This window comes from Nylanderia fulva, unplaced genomic scaffold, assembly GCF_048542155.1.
Source record: "Nylanderia fulva isolate GAGA-0341 unplaced genomic scaffold, ASM4854215v1 Scaffold292, whole genome shotgun sequence".
Taxonomy (NCBI): Eukaryota; Metazoa; Arthropoda; class Insecta; order Hymenoptera; family Formicidae; genus Nylanderia; species Nylanderia fulva.
Window position 1 is genome coordinate 81216 of NW_028190361.1, and position 21714 is coordinate 102929.

At 28.1% G+C, this 21714-nt stretch overlaps 1 protein-coding gene across 1 annotated transcript; it reads left to right on the forward strand.

Moving 5' to 3' along the window:
* Positions 1 to 804: 804 nt before the first annotated feature.
* On the forward strand, positions 805 to 20961 carry LOC114928912 (cilia- and flagella-associated protein 91-like). Its single transcript, XM_085484129.1, has 5 exons — positions 805 to 916; positions 18572 to 18850; positions 19396 to 19604; positions 19830 to 20121; positions 20624 to 20961. Exons 1-5 carry the CDS (start codon positions 859 to 861, stop codon positions 20959 to 20961), a joined length of 1176 nt encoding a protein of 391 aa, XP_085340255.1. The 5' UTR covers positions 805 to 858.
* Positions 20962 to 21714: the final 753 nt, after the last annotated feature.

Here is a 21714-nt window from a genome sequence, read left to right on the forward strand (position 1 = left end):
CTATAAATTGTGATAAAAAAAATAAAAAAAAAAATTAAGATTTATTTGTATTAAATATAATAAAAAGATCTGTATATATATTTATATATATACTTACTTTTTTTCATTCGTCGATCACTGCTTCATCTTATTTATGCCTTCTTTTTTATAAATATATTATTTTCTACTAAATCTTGCGTGACACGACACAAGCTCTTAAGAAATATTATATAACACATACCGAGATCACTACACATTTAACCTTTATTATCACGATACGAACTGTCATTATTATAATAACCGCGATCAAGTTCGCCCCGTACCTCGAATCGACTACCAATCACGTATACGCGGAAAAACGGCAACAAGACTTTCGACTCCAAACACGCACTTCACGGGTACACATGACTTTTTTTATAGTAGATTTTTTATTATGGATAGATATGGATGGATGGAAAGGATTCCACTATATATATTTTATCATAAAGGCTGCCCAACCAAAGTTGTTTTAATTTGTTGCTATGACATTGTTTGATCAATATTATTAGGATGAAAACCAGTTTTACTTTAGCTTGTGTTATGACAGTTACTTGGATTCTTATAGGTTTTATAAGAATAAAATAATCATAATATTAATTTTACGATTACATATAATTACAATATTAAGATATAATTCAATACAAAACAATAAATTATGGCAGATAAAAACGTGAAATATCGTAAGATGCATATATCTACTATAAAAAAAAGTCATGTTTACCCGTGAAGTGAGCGTGTATCGCTTTTATTGTTGCCTCTTTTCCGCGTATATGATTGACGGTCGATGCTTTCGTGAGAGAAAAGTGTGAATGCAATTGCTGAAAGTTCGGTAACAGTTCGATGACATCCCGTGAGACATCGTTAATGGGGTTAATGAATAGGACAAAAGTTAAGAAAGGTAATATATATATATATATATATATATATATATATATATATATATATGTATATATATGTAATATAATATACACATTTAAAATATGATATATATAATATACACATATATAATATTAAATAATATATGATATGTATAATATTAATAACACAGAGAAAAAAATAGAGAAGAAAAAGAGAGGAACCTAAAAATTATAGACATCGAAGAATTGGAAAAAAGGAGATTAAAAAAGAGGAAATTAGAAAGAGAGGTGAAGCTTTATTATAGTATAAGAGGTGTAATTTTTCCAAATTTTAGGACGGTACTCAATGTACGAATCATTATATGTTCGGTATTGACATGTCATATTACAATATTGTTTATTATTCACCTGAGTACTATTTAAAGGACGTATTCCCATATTTTGAAGCCAACTGTTTCATATTTTTATAAATTTCAGTCATTTAAAGCGATAATTAAATTATAAAATATTAGGATACAATGTACAAATCATTATGTTAGATATTGACACGTCATATTTCAATATTTTTTTTATCAATCTGAGGACCAATTTCAATGACGTATTCCAATATTTTGAAACCCGATCTTTCATTTTTTAATTAGTTTCAGTCATTTAAATCTATAATAAATTTTTCAAAATTTTAGGACCCTTTATAAGAATCATTATGTTGGGTATTGACACGTCATATTTTAATATTTCTTATTATCGAACTGAGGCCTATTTAAAAAACGTATTCCCATATTTTGAGGCCCGTTCTTTCATTTATTAAATTAATTTTAGTCATATAAAGTGATGATTAATTTTTCCAAATTATAGAACCTAGTATATGAATCATTATTGATACAACATATTTAAATATTTTATATTCAATCTGAGGACCATTTAAAGGACGTATAACCATATTTTAAAGCCCGTTTTTTCATTTTTTTTTTAATTAGTTTTATTCGTTTAAAATGATAATTTAAGATTAAAATAATAATTTAAAAAAATTGAAATGATAATTAAAATTAAATTATGTATTCCCAGAAAATTACTGCAAGTGACTTCTCTTTTTTTTAATTAATTAATATTAAATACTAGTATTAGGAAAAATAAATCTAATTTGTGGAAAAATAATATTATAATATTAGGAAACATAATACTGATCTTAGGAAAAACAAAACAAATGTTATGAAAAATAAAATTAATATCAGAAAAAATAATACTAACATTAGGAAAAATGTAATTTTGGCAAGTTCTAAAGTATTAAAAATTAATATAAAACTGAGAAATCCCTATAAGCACATGATATTATTTCATATTTAAGCAATATTCTAGGCGTATTTTTAGAATATTTAATATTCTAAGAATACGTCTAGAATATTAAATAATATCATGTGCTTATAGGAATGGCGCGCGCTACGCGCGCGCCTTTGTTTTTAATTTTAATTTTTCAAAAAATGTTTGTTGTTACTCTAACTTCCATAAATTTTAATATATTGAAATACATTTTTTTATTAATAGACTATTTATTATAAGATTGGTTTTGAATTTGGCAATAATCGATGAAAAGGTTCACTTTTTATAAAATTTCGAATATCTTGACAAAAGTCTGTAGTTGTTTTAACTTTTGTAAATTCTAAAATATTAACACAAATACTTTTATATAAATAGTCTATCGAGGAAAGCGCGCGCGTTAGTTCGGTAATAGTTCGATGACATCTCGTGACACATCGTGAAAGGGATTAATGAATAGGACAAATGTTAAGAAATGAGAGGTAATATATGTAATATATATGTAATATATATATATATATATATATTTATATTATATGTTATTGAATATTATATATGTGCATTTTATATATATCATATGTTATGTGTATATTATATATAGTATAGTATATATATATATATATATATAATATACACATAAAATATGATATATATAAAATGCACATATAATATTCAATAACATATACTATATATAATATTAATAACAGAGAGAAAGAAATAGAGAAAAAGAGAGAGAGAGAGAGAGAGAGAGAGAGAAGAGGAAGAAAGGAAACCTACAAATTATAGATATCGAAGAATTAGAAAAAAAGGAAATTAAGAAAGAGGAAATGAGAAAGGAAGGTGAAGCTTTATATAATAGCTGTAATTTTTCCAAATTTTAGGACCCAATGAACGAATCATTATGTTAAATATTAACACGTTATTTTGCAATATATTTTATTATCAAACTGAGGACCATTTCAAAAACATATTCTCATATTTTGAAGCACGCGCTTTCATTTTTTAATTAATTTCAGTCATTTAAGGTGATAATTAGTTTTTATAAATTTTAAGACACAATGTACGAATCATCATGTTAGGTATTGACACGTCATATTTCAATATTTTTTTTATCAATTTGAGGACCATTTCAAAAACATATTCTCATATTTTGAAACCCTCTCTCTCATTTTTTAATTTGTTCATTTCAAGCGTTATTTAATTTAAGGATTCAATGCACATATTATTATGTTAGGTATTGACATTTAATTTTGCAGTATTTTTTATTATCAAACTGAGAACCATTTAAACGACCTATTCCCATATTTTGAAGCCAGCTTTTTCATTTTTTAATTAGTTTCGGTCATTTAAAGCAATAATTAATTTTCCCAAAAGGATCCAATGTACGAATCATTATATGTTTGGTATTGACATGTCATATTTCAATATTGTTTATTATTCAACTGAGTACTATTTAAAGGACGTATTCCCATATTTTGAAGCCAGTTCTGCCATTTTTTATAAGTTTCAGTCATTTAAAGGAATAATTAAATTATAAAATTTTAGGATACAATGTACGAATCATTATGTTAAGTATTGACACGTCATCTTTCAATATTTTTTTTAAATTATAAAATTTTAGGATACAATGTACGAATCATTATGTTAGGTATTGACACGTCATTTTTCAATATTTTTTTGTCAATCTGAGGACCACTTTGACGACATATTCCAATATTTTGAAACCCGATCTTTTATTTTTTAATTAGTTTCAGTCATTTAAATCTATAATTAATTTTTTCAAATTTTAGGACTCAATGTATAAATCAAAATGTTAAGTATCGACACGTTATATTTCTATATTTTATTATCAATCTGCGGACCATTTCAAGGACGTATTCCCATATTTTGAAACCCGCTCTTTCATTTATTAATTAGTTTCAGTCATTTAAAGCAATAATTAATTTTTTCCAACTTTTATGACTCAATATGTACGAATCAATATGTCAGGTATATTGACACGTCATTACTCAATGTTTTTTATTATCAAAGTGAGGACAATTTCAAGGACGTATTCCAATATTCTGAAGCCCGCTCTTTCATTTTTTAATTAATTTTAGTTATTTAAAGCGATGATTAATTTTTCCACATTATAGCACTGTATATGAATCATTATGTTAGGTATTGATACGACATATTTTTTATTTTATATTATGAATCTGAGGACTATTTAAAGGACGTATAACCATATTTTAAAGCCCGCTTTTTCATTTTTTAATTAGTTTTATTCATTTGAAACGATAATTAAGATTAAAATGTAAATTTAAAGTGTAAGACAGGCAATAAGAGCCAAATCGCGGATGACAGTGCGTTATCCCAACAAAACTAAAATTTTTTCGTTAGAATTAAATACCTGTGCACAAGGCACCAAATTTTACTTGGTCACGGCCAAGATTTAAAATTGGAATAATCTCTACAAGAGATTTAATTCCATACATTCTCTCTTCCCCCCCCCCCCTAAGGAAATAAATGCGAGAGAAAAATATACATCCAAAAGTCGCTGAATCGAGAATCGAACCCGAGACCTTTCGCTTGCCGGGCAATTGCTCTTCCAACTGAGCTATTCAGATCCTTTCGATTCTATACTTTTTTTTGCTATATATATAATAGTGTTGGTAAAAAACGCCTTTAAGCCAGCGTATATAAATTAAGAGTTTAACAAGACTCTGTAATATAAATATAAATTTAAATTTAGAGGGGAAGAGGGGATGTATGGAATCAAATCTTTTGTAAAGATTACTCCAATTTTAAATCTTGGCCGTGACCAAGTAAAATTTGGTGCCTTGTGCACAGGTATTTAATTCTAACAAAAAAATTTTAGTTTCGTTGGGATAACGCACTGTTAAAATTGGAATAATCTCTACAAGAGATTTAATTCCATACATCCTCTCTTCCCCCCTAGGGAAATAAATGCGAGAGAAAAAATATAGATCCGAAAGTCGCTGAATCGGGAATCGAACCGCGATTTGGCTCTTATTGCCTGTTTTACACTTTAAATTTATATTTATATTACAGAGCCTTGTTAAACTCTTAATTTAAGATTAAAATAATAATTTTAAAAAATTGAAATGTAAATTAAAATTAAATTACGTATTCTCAGAGAAGTACTGCAGTGACTTCTCTTTTTTATAATTAATTTATATTAAATACTAATATTAGGAAAAATAATTATAACCTGTGGAAAAATAATACTGATCTTAGGAAAAACAAAACAAATGTTATGAAAAATAAAATTAATGTCAGAAAATATAATACTAATATATTAGGAAAAATGTATTTTTGGCAAGTTCTAAAGTATTAAAGTTCTAAAGTATTAAAAGTTAATATAAAATTGAGAATTGGCGCGCACGTAGCACGCGGTTTTGTTTTAAATTTTAACGCAATTTTAATTTTTCAAAAAATGTTTGTTGTTACTCTAACTTCCATAAATTTTAATATATTGAAATACATTTTTTTATATGAATAGAATATTATAAGATTGGTTTTGAATTTGGCAATAATCGATAAAAAGGTTTATTTTTTTATAAAATTTTGAATATCTTGACAAAAGTCTGTAGTTGTTTTAACTTTTGTAAATTCTAAGATATTAACATAAATACTTTTATATAAATAGTCTATCGAGAAAAGCGCGCGCGTTAGCGCGCACTGCGTGCTAGTTCCATTTCTAAAAAAGGCATATTAAGTCGATTCTCGAAAGTCTCAAATGTATTGTTGCCCCTTGTCCGCGATGCTGATTGATTCCGTCACAGCGTTTACTTCGTGAGCGGCTGTCATTGCATATTTTGACAGTTGTTTATGTATCGAGGAGTTATAGTGTAGTAACAGTATATAATATATAGGTATTAAAGAATTTGGTGTATTTAATATCTGTTAGTTAAAATCTGATAAATAAGTGTTTATTAATTCTGTGATTGAGTGGTTTCGATTATAGTTTCTCAGTTTCTTAGAAAAGGAAATAAAAATGCGGTAAATTAAAATTATGTATATATAGAAATTCAATTACTTTAGATTTAAATTATGTACATATTTTCATTATAAGATATAATACCGAATTTGAAATCAATATTTACTAATATTACAGATGTATTATCTATGTTAAATATAACAACAAAGGAAATCTATAACTATAATACTGACAACAAGATTTTGAAGAAAATGATTGAAAATTTAAATAATAATATAAAATAATAAATGATACAAATACACACACAAAATCGCTATGTACGATTAATTAACAATAATATTAATACTGAAGACAGTTATATTCCAAAAGAATTTAAGTTTACAAAACGCTTGATACTAATTTAACGAAACTTGTAGAAAGAGATAGAAAGTACAATTCTGGAGTTCAGTCATCATGTCAAATTGATCTTTCTTTCGAGAGTAATAAGGAAAATGATAGCTTCGTAAATTTAGAAAATAAGTTGGATATCACTAGATTTCGTATTATATGCAACTTGCATATTTTTTATTTTTGCATATTCTACAAGAACATTAATAATGTGAATAAATTATAACTTTTTAAATTAATAAACATTAATTATCAATTAAAATTTCTATTCGCTCGTGTATTGTATAAAACAACAAATGTATTCAAAAAAGGCCAACTTATCGAGCAATATTTAAGATGTATCCAATTAAAATTTATTCCATAAACAATATATTGAAGTTACAAAAAAATCTTCCATAAATGTTTCAACCACACGCGGTCTTCCTCAGTATAACAGTGTTACGTAATTTATAATTTATGTGTTACGTGTTACGTAATTTATTCTTACAAAAAAATAGATCATAATATTCTTAAAATTACTAATAGTCCGTTAATTCGAGTCAAGAATTTATAAAAAATTTATGCGTGTTACAATTTGTCATATTTAATTTATAAAAGTATTCGTCGTAATGTGATCTTACGATGTTAGTCGGATCTCGTAAATTATTTCTTCGTTTTTAAGCGAGAAATTCTTAATATCCATAGGCGCTGTGATTAACAAATAAATAACGATTAACGCATGTCTACTAATAGATAAAAGTCCTTACATAAATTTATTATGCTTACTTTGTGTCACTTCTTCTCACAGTTTTAACACAGTTTTTTTAAAAAAATTAAAATTATTATAAAAAGATAAAACCAACAGTCTAACAAGACACCTCATTTTGAACTATATTTAATCGCAAATTATGTGTGTTTATATATGATCGGATAGATGTGCCTAAACTGTTGATGTCCTATTTGTCTTATTATTATTTTATTTTTGCTAATTTGTCTAAAATATCATAATAGGACTCGCTAAGAAGCTCAAGTGTCTTTATTTAAATTTAATCCATTTTTTTGTTCTTTAATGTGTAACATCTCTGAGATGAGTCTTTTATGATAATTAATTTCCTTGTCCATAATCAATATATTATCCCAATTGAATGTATGGTGTTTTTCTTTAATATGTTCAGAAATTACCCAGTGTCTCATCGAATCCAACTTAATATTATTTTTGTGTTCTTTCAATCTCGTCTGTAATTGTCTCTTCGTTTGGCCCACATAAGATGCATTACAATTATTGCAATTAATCTTGTAAACTACATTGGAATTACAAGGATGTTTAATTTTATCTTTTTGTGTTTTAATAATTTTATCAAGTTTATTAAGGCATCTATATCCTACTAAAAATTCTGTATTTTTTATCGAGAAGACAATCATTTCAGAGATCCTATTTATACATAGAATAACAAATAATTTTTTAGTTTCTAATTCTTTTATTGTATTTTCTGTTCTTTCTATGTTTGTTTGTCTTTCCGTAATGCTTTTTTTAGCAATGAGGTATCTTATTCAATGATTGATTTTGTTAAAAATAAGATCCAGGGGGTAACTGTTGCTTATAAGTATGTTAATAACTATCTCTAAGTTTTTATTAAAAAATTGTGGGTGTGATAATAGCAAACATCTATCTAATAAGTTATAAATTATTCCAATTTTGTGACATTGTGGATGATTAGAAAAAAATGGTAGAGTTCTTCCTGAGAAGGTTTCTTTTTGGTACTAATCTATATATATTGTATTGTTCATAATTTTTATTGATAAATCTAATAAATTCAAGCTGCGGTTAATCTCCTGTTTTACTGTAAATTTTAGTCTGTCAGAATAATTGTTAAAGTTACTAACTATCCGACTCATATTGGTCGTAGAAGTGGTCAGTATTATATCGTCTACGTAACGGAAATAAAACGTGCATTTTAAATTTACCGACTTAAAAACCGTGTCCTCCAGATCCTGCATGACCAAATCAGCTATGATTGGTGATAATGAAGATCCCATCGGAGTCCCAAAAGTCTGTTTATAAACTGTGTCATTAAATGTAAAATAAGTGGATGTCAAAATGAATTTTATACCTAGTATAAACTCACTTTTTGGTATTCTAGTATTTTTTTTCAATATGTTCTCATTTATCATTAATACTACAAGATCTAGAGGTACGTTCGTGAATAAAAAACGACATCTAAAGAGAACATCGTATCGTTATCATCAATCTTTTTTCCAGATAACATGCTGTACAAATCAAAACTGTTATTAATATAACTTTTAGCTTTAGGGAAGCTCATTCGTAGAATATTTTGCAAAAAAAAAAGCTAACGAGTATAAAGCCGTGTCTACCGAAGAAACTATGATTCTGAATGGTTAGTTTACTTTATGGATTTTAGGTAATCCGTACGCTTTTGGTAGGAGAGAATCGCTAGAGCGTAATTTAAAAATTCATTTTTAGAGATATACTCTTCTTTTAGCCATTTCTTCGGGAAGCGTTATTTTTATTTTAATTCGTCGAAATTTTATTATGTACATAATTTTAATTCTATTTTCACTATGTACATAATTATAATTCGCCGAATTTCCGTAATGTACATAATTTTAATTCACAGAATTTTTATTATATACAAAATTTTAATTTTCTTAATTCTATTATGTACACCATTTTTATTCGTAAATTTCTATTATGTTTATAATTTTAATTTGTCGACTTTCTATTATGTACATAATTTTTATTTCCGAATTTTTATTACGTACATAATTTTAATTTCCAAATTTCTATTATGTACATAATTTTAATTTATTAAATTTTTATAATTTTAATTTGTTGTACTTCTTTTATGTAAATAATTTTAATTTGCTGAATTTTTATATGTACATAATTTTATTCTTGAATTTTCATTGTGTACCTAATTTTAATTCTTAAATTTTCATTATGTTTTAAATTTTTATTCGTAGAATTTTTACTATGTACAATACATAAGTATTCTTGAATTTCTATTATGCGTTATAATTTCAATTCATCAAATTTTTATTGTGTACATAAATTTAACTGGCCGAATTTCTATTAGGTACAGTTTCAGTTATTTACATAATAGAAATACGGCAAATTAAAATTATGTGCATAATAGAAATTCAAAAATTAAAATTATAAACATAATAGAAAATAAAAAATTAAAATTATGTATATAAAACAAATACGACGAATTAAAATTATGTTTATAATAGAAATTCAGCAAATTAAAATTATGTATATGTACCGACCGGCAGAAATGGTGTCCGGCGTCAGATTTCAAATGTGTGTAGTCGTGTATAACAGCAAAACTCTGTGTTTTTAAATGGCGTTCCCCCCAAAAATTAACATTAGTAGATTCTACGTTGAAAAAGAAATCATTTTTATTTGAAAATTTTTTTCTACTATCATTAGTTTCCGAGCTAGAACCATTCAAAATTGCGAAATGCCAGACTCCCTTTCTAATTGACGTTGACTTATGTGCGGATTTACGTAAACAGCAGCAAGAATATTCATTTTACTGTCCTCATTTACACCTGACTTGACTCTATTACGCGTTCTTGTAATTACGGATCCAGTATTTCGGACTCGCTTCTCTAATCGATGAAAAGCCATATGACATTTTTCAATGCCATAACGTTGTCGGAAGACATTACTTGCTTCGCGATAATTGTTTTGGCATTCACCGAGAACCAACAGCATATTAACTTCTGTATCAAACCGTGCCATGTCTTCTGCTGAGTGCTCACACTTCAATACTAGAGCAATTTTCCACATTCCTATCGACCTTATGTGAAATTGTTTACATCCGACCGTTGTGTGTACATACGCTCAAACGCGCCCTAAACAATTTTCAATGATTTTAGCTCGAAAACTAATGATAGTAGAAAAAAATTTTTCGAATAAAAATAATTTCTTATTCAACGTAGAATCTACTAATGTTAATTTTTTGGGGGAATGCCATTGAAGCGCGCGCTTTGTTTTGTTCTAGTCCCTTTCTAAAAAAGGTATGTTAACTGTGTGAATTCAATTTGTATCGAAGTTTTGAAGCCTCTTTTCCGCGACGCTGATTGGTTGTCTCGAAATTTGTTTCGCGGCTTGAATCACAACTAAGATTGTTTGACAGTTTAATAGTTTGCAGTTAATCATTTAGAATAACATAAAGAAGATAAAAGATAGAAATAAAAGAGATATAAGAGAAAGACAAGATTCCCTTTCTAAAAAAAACATGTTATTTATTCTCGAATGTATCGAAAAATTGTTGCCTTTAAGCCGATTGATTCCGTCACAGCGTTTTCTTCGTGAGCGGCTGTCATTGCATATTTTGACAGTTGTATGTATCGAGGGGTTAGTGTAGTGATAGTAATGTATATTAAAGGATTTGGTGTATATAATAGTTAAAATCTGATAAATAAGTGTTTATTAATTTTATGATTGAGTGGTTTCGACTATACAGTTTCTCAGTTAGAAAGGGAAATAGAAATTCGGTAAATTAAAATTATGTATATATAGAAATTCAGTTAATTTAGATTATGTATATATATTTTTATTATAAGATAATACCGAATTTTAAATCAATATTTACTAATATTACAGATGTATTATCTATGTTAAATATAACAAGAAAAGAAATCGATAACAGTAATATTTACAACAATATTTTGAAGGAGATGATTGAAATTTTAAATAATATAATATAGAAATAATGAATGATACAAACACAAAATCGCTATGTACAATAATATTAATACTGAAGTCAGTTATATTCCTAAAAAAGTTTATAAAACGCTTGATACTAATTTAACGAAACTTGTAGAAAGAAATGGAAAGTACAATTCTGGAATTTAGTCACCATGTTAAATCGATCTTTTTTTCAAGAGTAATAAAGAAAATGATAACTTTGTGAATTTAGAAAATAAGTTGGATATCACTAGATTTCGTATTATATACAAATTGCATATTTGTTATTTTGCATATTCTACAAGAACATTAATAATGTGAATAAATTATAATTTTTTAAATTAATAAACATTAATTAGTTGCAACTATTATAATTTTTTCACATTATAAAAGCTGTCGTAGAACGTGCAAAAAGTAACAAATATGCTATTTGCATATAATCCGAAGTCTAGATATCACTAATATAAAGAACAAAGAATTTTTATTATGTTGAGACATAATAAAAATTCAATGAATTAAAATTATGTTGAGACATACCTAATAAAAATTCGATAAATTAAAATTATGTCGAGACATAATAAAAATTCGACAAATTAAAATTATGTCGCGACATAATAAAAATTCGATGAATTACAATTATCTCGAAACATAATAAAAATACAATGAATTAAAATTATGTCAAGATATAATAAAAATTCGATGAATTAAAATTAAGTCAAGACATAATAAAAATTCGATGAATTAAAATTATGTCGAGACATAATAATAATCTCTAAAAACTCACCTTTAAAAAAAGGTAAAAAAAGGCAACCAGTTAAGGGCACGCCATTAACAAAAATTATCCATTGCAAACCCATGTAGAATCCTATCCTATTGCAAACCCATGTAGAATCCTATGAAAAATTAATCATTGCAAACCCATGTAGAATCCTAGGCAAAATTAACCATTGCAAACCCATGTAGAATCGTACCCATTGCAAACCTATGTAGAATCCTATGAAAAATTAACCATTGCAAACTCATGTAGAATCCTATGAAAAATTAACCATTGCACACCCATGTAGAATTGTATTAAAAATTATCCATTGCAAACTTATGTAGAATCCTACATTGCAAACCCATGTACAATAGAATTGTATGAAAAATTATCGATTATAAACCCATGTACAATCGTAACAAAAGTAATGAAATAAAAAAAAAATTGCGCCAAGTGAAAGTAGAAACTTGTACCAGTGGAAAATTAAAGTTGCAGACATATATAAAGTCGTATAATGAATCAGTAAAAATTTAAATTTGCAAATGTAGAATCGTACCATAAAAAAACTTATCTTTTAAAAAAAAAGATAAACAAGATGCCAAGTCCATGCGCCATGTGAAAAAGAAATAAAAAAATTTTAGTTAAAAAAACTGGGCGCGCTGCTAAGTTTCAAAATTACAATGCACCTTAAAGTAACATTAATTAATTTAAACACAAAACATATTTTAACTGTAATGAGTTTAAAAGTAACAATTTAATTTTAATATTGTTAGAATATTATTTAGCAGCGCTCCCAGTTTTATTAACTAAAATTTTTTTATTTCTTTTTCACATGGCGCATGGACTTGGCATCTTGTTTATCTTTTTTTTTTAAAGATAAGTTTTTTTATGGTACGATTCTACATTTGCAAATTTAAATTTTTACTGATTCATTATACGACTCTATATATGTCTGCAACTTTAATTTTCCACTGGTACAAGTTTCTACTTTCACTTGGCGCAATTTTTTTTTTATTTCATTACTTTTGTTACGATTGTACATGGGTTTATAATCGATAATTTTTCATACAATTCTATTGTACATGGGTTTGCAATGTAGGATTCTACATAAGTTTGCAATGGATAATTTTTAATACAATTCTACATGGGTTTGCAATGGTTAATTTTTCATAGGATTCTACATGAGTTTGCAATGGTTAATTTTTCATAGGATTCTACATAGGTTTGCAATGGGTACGATTCTACATGGGTTTGCAATGGTTAATTTTGCCTAGGATTCTACATGGGTTTGCAATGATTAATTTTTCATAGGATTCTACATGGGTTTGCAATAGGATAGGATTCTACATGGGTTTGCAATGGATAATTTTTGTTAATGGCGTGCCCTTAACTGGTCGCCTTTTTTTACCTTTTTTTAAAGGTGAGTTTTTAGAGATTATATCATTCATTTTTGTATATTTTTATGACCGGAATAGAACAATTATTAAACATGTTTATCTAAACTTCTTTGCTTAAAATGATGTGTACAATAATATCCTAGAATCCTGATCATTCCTCCTAAAGCACCCTATTTATATAAATTTACCCATATGTGTGTGTGTGTGTATATGTGTGTGTGTGTATGTATATGTGTGTGTGTGTGTGTACTAATGTCGAGCATTTTTTATACATTTTCTATTAAATTTAGATAAAAGTTGCAGGATTTCGAAAAAAAAAAGTTGACACAGACTTTTTCCTAAACGGCGATTTTCAAGGTTATTTAAAGGTCACTTATATTTTCAAAATAGAATTACCTTAATTTTTCTCATATAAATCGATTTAACTCGCAATATTTACTATAAAAAGTTGTAAAGGTATAATTTTTACATAATCTTACATAAACTTCGAAATATTACAAATATTTTATTTTATGAAATATTTCAGTTTATGTAAAATTATGTTAACTATCTTTTAAATTATTCACTTTTAGCCATCTTACCCTTACAACCTTTTATAGTGAATATTGCAACAAATTGGTTTATATATATAATATATATATAACATCAGTTATTATTAATTGATGTTTACATTTATTTTTAGACTTACTAGAGCTCAAATGCTCCACATTTTTTGCAAAAACTGTTTATTCTACAGATTTCAAATATGCTTTTAAATGATGATTGAATATTTCCTTTTTTTAATTATTTTTATTATTATTTTTCAATCTCAATCAACTTTTATAACTTTATGCCAGCACGATACAAATACATGTGTCTTTATTTTTTTTATTATTTTTATTATTATTTTTCAATCTCAATCAACTTCTATAACCTTATGCCAGCAGGATACAAATACATGTATGTCTTTATTATTGTATCAACTCTTGTCTTTTCCATGTAACCATGTCTTCATAGTTTGAATTATCCCTTCATCTTCTCAATCTTTCGCAGAGATTTAATTAATTAAATACACTTCACACGAAATAAAGTTTGCTGGAAGATATACAGCAAACGATAACTGTAAAAACATGATTACGTGGAAAGAACAAGAGTTGGTACAGTAAAGGCAAGTAAGTAAGTACATGTAATGTATCGTATTGGCATAACGCTATATCCGCGGAGCAGATAATGTGGCTGTAGAGGTAGTCTGCAGTGCAGCTAATGTGGACGTAGATGTTGATTGAGATAATTGTCTAATATAAAATAGAATTTCAAAATTTAGTTTAAAAAGCTGTTGCATATATAAATAAAGTTTATTTTTTCTAAATTTGGAATATGTTTAATTAATTAATTTTTTAAGTCTATGTTTAATAAATTTTTTAAGTCTGTATTCAATAATTTTATTCATTTGATAAATACATGTATGTCTTTATTTTGATATGTTTAATATAATTAGAAATTCATTATTAATTAGATATGTAAACTATAAATTCATATATAATATTTGAAAATATATGTGAATATTTAAATTTTTATCTTCTCCTTCCTCTCCTTCAATCTCTTTAATATCAATATGTGTATGTGTGTACACGCGCGCACATTTGTACGTATTTATTTAATTATTGGATAGTTGAGAGTACTTAATTGATAAAAAATTATGACAATAATAATCCTTGTTTTTATTTCTTATTATTTACTCAGATTTTTCTGTCTATCTTATAAGATAAACACTTTAGAGATTGAATATTTCAAGTAAACTAATTGTAAGTAAATTTCACATTAATGCATATAGATGTTTAATCATGAATGTACTAAATAAGTACACAAGACGAAAAGTGAGTGAGTGAGTGAGAATGAGAGAGTGTGTGTGTGTGTGCGTGTGTGTGTGAGAAAGAGAGAGAGAGAGAGAGAGAGAGAGAGAGAGAGAGAGAGAAAGAGAATTAGCCAACATAACCCCGCACGCTGCCGATCATGAATGTACTAAATAAGTACACAAGACGAACAGTGAGTGAGTGAGTGAGAATGAGAGAGTGTGTGTGTGTGTGCGTGTGTGTGTGAGAAAGAAAGAGAGAGAGAGAGAGAGAGAGAGAGAGAGGGAGAGAGAGAGAGAGAGAGAGAGTTAGCCAACATAACCCCGCACGCTGCCGATATGGCGGAGCGCCACTATCGCCATCTGTTGTAAAACGTGCGAGATGGACAAAATTACCACTACATGCATCTTGCATGTGTTGTGTACGTGTGATATATGTGTGCGCATGTGTTGTATACGTGTGAATACGTGTAGCACGATACTACTATGTATGCGTGGTCGATGATGATAATGATGATGATAATGATGATAATGATGATAATGATGACGGGGACGTTTCTTAATAGAAATTTTTCATATTTCGACTTTGCATTTATATATCTCTGCTTACAAATCACGTAGAGCAGAAATAAAGACACTTTTATTATATAATTCGAACTCAATCTATCGATTAAGTTTAGTATAAACTCGATTGCTTCAGCCATTATTGAGGATTCGAAATATTATAAAGACTCAAATGTCCGACTCGCGTTAAGATACACGGTGTCTCCGCTACGCCCTTAACTGGTCGCGAGACACTACCGTGTCTCTTGATAATTCAAAAAATTTTTTATGTATATGTATTATGCATATATATATATATATATATGTATATATATATATATAATTTATTTATTACTCTCGTGAATAATTTTAATTAATTTTTTTATTCTCTAACAAAGAAAACTGCATTTTATAATCAGAAAAATAAATTTTAAACTTAAAAAACGAAATTTATAGTAGGTAAATTTTAGTTTAAAGTTTGAAGCAACATTTTATTTATTTAGAAAAGCAATTTTTAATTAGAAATCTAATCTAATTTAAATTAGAAATGTAAATGTAATATTGTATTAAAAAAATATATACATATATAAGTTATGTAAATACATTTTTACAATATAATTTTTAATTTTTTTTTAAACGAATGTAGGTCAAAGTGATAATTTTGCTTAAAAGTAATGTTTATTTAAATAATTATTTTTTTAGACTGTTTTATCTAAAATCTTGAAATTTGAAAAAATTCATCTTTGACAGTTTTGTTTAAACTGCTGTATTTTTTAAAGTGTGCAACTACAAGCGAAACGAAATTCACTTCTCACATCTATAAACGATTCTTAATAAGACTGCTGATTTGGATTTGCGTTATTTTCAATTTGGGGAAAAACTTGAATTTTTGATTTTTCCACTGACGACGCGAGCGATAGACGTACTATCATTTTTGGTATTAAAAAAATTAATTCTTTATAGTCAGCTGTCAGATTCACATTAATATATATTAAAAATACATTTTCAAGTGCGTTCAAAGTCTTTAAGCGAAGATAGATCGATTTCGATGTTGAAGTGAAAAATTTAAAAAGTGACAAGCTTTAAGATATGTCAAATATACATGCTCAGTCGTGTTTAGAATCGTTTCTTATGGTTCGGGACATTCGCCTGCGAATGTTACATCCATGTACAAAGCAGAATTTCAAAATTTTGAAATTTGAAAAAATTTATCTTTGACAGTTTTGTTTAAACTGCTGTATTTTCTAAAGCATATTTCTATTATGCGTTAAAATTCAATAATTTGTTTGGCGCGCGCGAAGCGCGCGCTTGTATTATCTAGTCCTTTTGTAAAAAAGGCATGTAAAGTCGATTCTCGCATGTATTGTTGCCGCTTTTCCGCGTTGCTGATTGGCTGCCTCGATTCGCATTGTGTGTTATATTCAAATCAAACAGCTGTCATTGCGAAGGTTAATAGTTTAACAGTTGTTCAAAATAATATATATCAAATCAAAGTATATAAAACCAATGGCGCGCGCTTGTCTTGTCTAGTCCTTTTGTAAAAAAGACATGCAAAGTCGATTCTGGCATGTATTGTTGCCGCTTTTCCGCGTTGCTGATTGGTTGTCCCGGTTTGCATAATATGTTATATTTATATCAAAAACACCTGTCATTGCGAAGGTTAATAGTTTGTGCGAAAGTTAATAGTTTGACAGTTGTTCTAAATAATATTAAATCAAAGCATATAAAATTAATGGCGCGCGCGTAGCGCGCACTTGTGTTGTCTATAGTATCACATAGTGGTTAATAAAAAGTGACAATTTATTTTTTATAATGCATTAGCAAATCATGCTTATATTATATGCTGCAGCAATTATCATTTCAGATTATTAAATGCTCATAAGAGTGCTACACTGGTAAATAGTTTTTAAAATTAATAAAATATATTTTTAATATTTTAAAATTTCAATAAATTTATAATATGTGCATATATCATTCTTTTTCTGAATTATTAAATATTAATAAATTAATATTATATAATAAATATTAATAAACTAATAAATTAAATTATTATATATTTGTTCTTATATTTTATTTTAGAAGATATCTTCTAAATCTTCACAAAAGGTATTTCAAGATAACGACAATTTTTTAAAAAAATATTACATATATATATATATATATATATATATATATTAAATATATAAAATATTAAATATATAAATTAAATATATATAGTTATTCTTTCAATCCCAGATAACCAGTGTGAACACAAGTTGCTTTCATGTTGCTAATAAAGATGTTAACATCTTGCTACGCATCTACGTCGTCCATTATGCTGTTGTTTGCTAGCATTTGATGTCGGAAATAAAACATTTGCATGTTTTAAACATTATGCTGGCATTAGAATTAAATAAATGTTGACAATTAATGCTGACATAATGATAGCAACATATTTATATCTGTTAGCAAATTGAAAACATTATATGCTAACTTTTTGTTAACAATATGCTTATTCAATATGTCTCTTCTTTAGCAGAACATTTGATTACGACAAAATGGTAACGTTATGCTAACTATACTTAACTATTCAAACATTAATTTATATTCTTAGCAAATAACCAACATCAATTGCTAGCATTTTATTTTTATACATTGCTTGAGCATCCTTATCTTTTCTGGGATATCTGGGATGTTGAGTAAATATTTTTTTTTGTTTTACAAATAATTCTATATTACTTCTAATTCAAAATATTATTGTCTGTATATGTATATATATACAGAAAATAATATTTTATACATATATCGAGAGATTTCTATATATTTATTATTAATTTTCGGATTTATAGAAAACATGGCCATACGAAGTAAGACAAAAATTACGAACGAAGATAGAATGTGTAAACATTATCAGAGACCGATAGTACCTGAGATATATACTGCGGACATTCCGCATTATTTGAAATACAGGGTTTTAAGCGGAATTTTACAAGAAAATTCGCAAAGACGACATTGTGATACTGTGTCACTTAAATCGGAGGCGCGCAAAAATGCAAGAACGCAAACGGTTTATAGAGAAAGTGAAGCTCAAACCGAATCCTGGGAACCACCATATAAAATTGTTTCAGGTCAACAACATTCCAATTAGCAAATTCACATCATTTGACGTATTCCAGATAGCAAGTATGTCATTTTGACGTCGATGATGTCATTAGTCGATAAAGTGACATCATTTTGATATCTATTATAATACCGTTATTTACTATACTTATACTCAGATAGCAAACGTACATCATTTTGACATCACATAACGTCATTAGACGTCAGAATGACGTCAATTTGCTACATTAAGACGCTTGTTTTCTGGAATATAACATTATACGTATTTAATTTGTGGAATAATTTATTGAAAAATTCAAAATCACACATGGCGCAAAAATAAAATGCAAGAAAGAAACAAAATCGACTCAGCCATAAATGATATCAAATCGACATTAATTCGACGACAAATTGACGTCGATTCATCGTTGAATTAACGTTGAATCAACGTTGATTAGATAAATCGATGTCGAATCGACATCGATTCGACGTCAATTTGATCATTCGTTTCTGGCTAGGGAAGAAATGGTTCCGGAAACTTTAATAAAAATTATAATTAATTTCTATCTAATAGGTCACAATCCTGAAATATTGACATTGGATCATTTAACTTGGAAGCATGGATTACCTGCGGGTATCCATGAAATACATATTATCAATAGAATGCAGATGAAAAAAGCTTGGGAAAGTATTCTTCCACCAATGGATACGCCGGCTAATATAAAGCTGCGAAATTCGATAATAACAATTTTAGAAATAGATAAATGGGCATTTCGTGAGGCGGTAGGTATTTTAAATAGAATTAAATAGAATTTAAATAGAAAAATGACTTCCTCTTAATGTTATAGTTATTATTTTTCTTTTTAACGATATAAATACCCATAGTATAGCAAGCGTACGTCATTTTAACGTCTAATGTCGTTATTCGATGTTAAAATGACGTCATTTTGATGTTTATAATCACATCAGTTTGCTATTTGGGTAATAATACACATATAATAATTTTAGGAAATCCAATTCATAATGGATTTGCGATTAAATCTGATGAAAAATGTTTTGCAAAGTCGTGAGTCGCAAAATAAAAAGAAAATAAAAAATCATTTCAATAGACTCTATAACAAACTGGGGAAACATCGAGACGACCAAGTCAGTACTATTAGACATAATCTTAAACGAAATCTGCGAAAATTATATAAAAAGTATCATGATAATCAATCTTGCAAACCTGATATAATTGAATATTCTCAAAAACGACACGAAATGTTGCAGAAGCGATTTTTAAGTGAAAGCTTTACCGATCGTGAGTATATATAATCATCTATAGTAGTGATCCTAATTTTCATATACAAGATGCGTTTACAAAATACTTATCGATAAAGCAATCCAAGACGTGAATTTAACAAGTTGCTTGAATTTTTTAAACTTAAAAAAGACCACAAGATCAAATCTGAATCCTTTATGAAAAGGACTAAAAAAACGAAAATTTCCAAATGTAGTAACAATTTATTGAAATTGGTCTTTTTCAAACTTTTGACCCTAAATATAACTTCTGAATGGTCAACGTATTAATAGTTGGTTTACGCAAAAAATTTCTTCTTTCATGTCCTTTAAACGAGTATAGTATCCCAGGTAACAAACTGACGTCATTAAACGTCAAAATGACGTCACTTTGACATCGATTTCCAATTCAAAATTTTTAAATAAAACGTCTCATATCCCAAGTAGCAAACTAACGTCATTAAACGTCGAAATGAGGTATGCTTATTATCTGGGTAATTCTGTACAAAATTATTGTTTAAAAGGAGAAAAGAAAGGTACAACCCTCAACTGGTTACCAACCATCAAAGAGCCGAAAGTGATGAAACACAAGCCTAAACCGATAGACATTTGTATACGAGAAACTAGATGGACGGAAGAGAAACTGAAGCAATTTTATTCTGACTTGAAGGCCATTCGAATGAATGTTAAACCCGTAGATGTAATTCCGAAATTAATAAAGCGTAATTACGCTAAGCCGGCTTTGTCCATTACATCATCGAATAATGATGAGCAGATAGAAGAGCAAGAATTTGCTACGTTTATTGATGAGAAGTTCGTTGAAGACAGAGCGATACAATTTCCGGTAAAGTACATCAGATAAAAAATCACTATATATTTATTCAAACAGATATATTGAACAATTTTCTATACAGAGTGTCCCATTTTAAATAATGCATTTTAATATATAATTTTGAAGAGGACACATAAGTAGACTTAACCTTGACTTTTTTAAGGTCAGGTCAAGGTCACTCCAATTTTTTTAAAAGGAACCACTATAATAGTACTCGTATAGTGGCAGGTATGGCCCGTCAAAACAAACCCCCACCACAGGCCCCTCTGGCGGCGTGGGCATGGCTTATCTTTCCCCCACCACCAGCGTCTGGTTTTTCCGACTACGGGTGTTGAGAGGAAAAAAATGGCGACTGGCCCCGAAAGGCGGGGGAGAAGAGGGATAAGAATTTTTTTATTTTTTCTGATTTTCTCTGGATTTGAACCCGGGACCTTCGCGTTTCCGAGCAGAGTTTTAGTATGCTGAGCTAAACGAGATCTTACTAGTCTAAGGATTAGATGAGCCATTTAAGCTAAAGTTGCGTAGAGGACGGTATGTAGGTTCGGGTATACGTTTGGCAAGGATAGTTCGTCGAATCAAATAGCCGATATTGGACGGGGTGGGGTAAAAACAATTTGACCAAGAAAAGCATCATACGGTCGAACAGGGATCAACTGTCGGTGGCAGGTGGTGGCTGACGATGCCGTAGGGTAATAAAAAAAAAACAGGCAAATACTTGTTTAGGCGAGCATACTGACTCGTGTCGCGGTAAAAAATAATTGTCATCGTAGATTAGAAAGAATG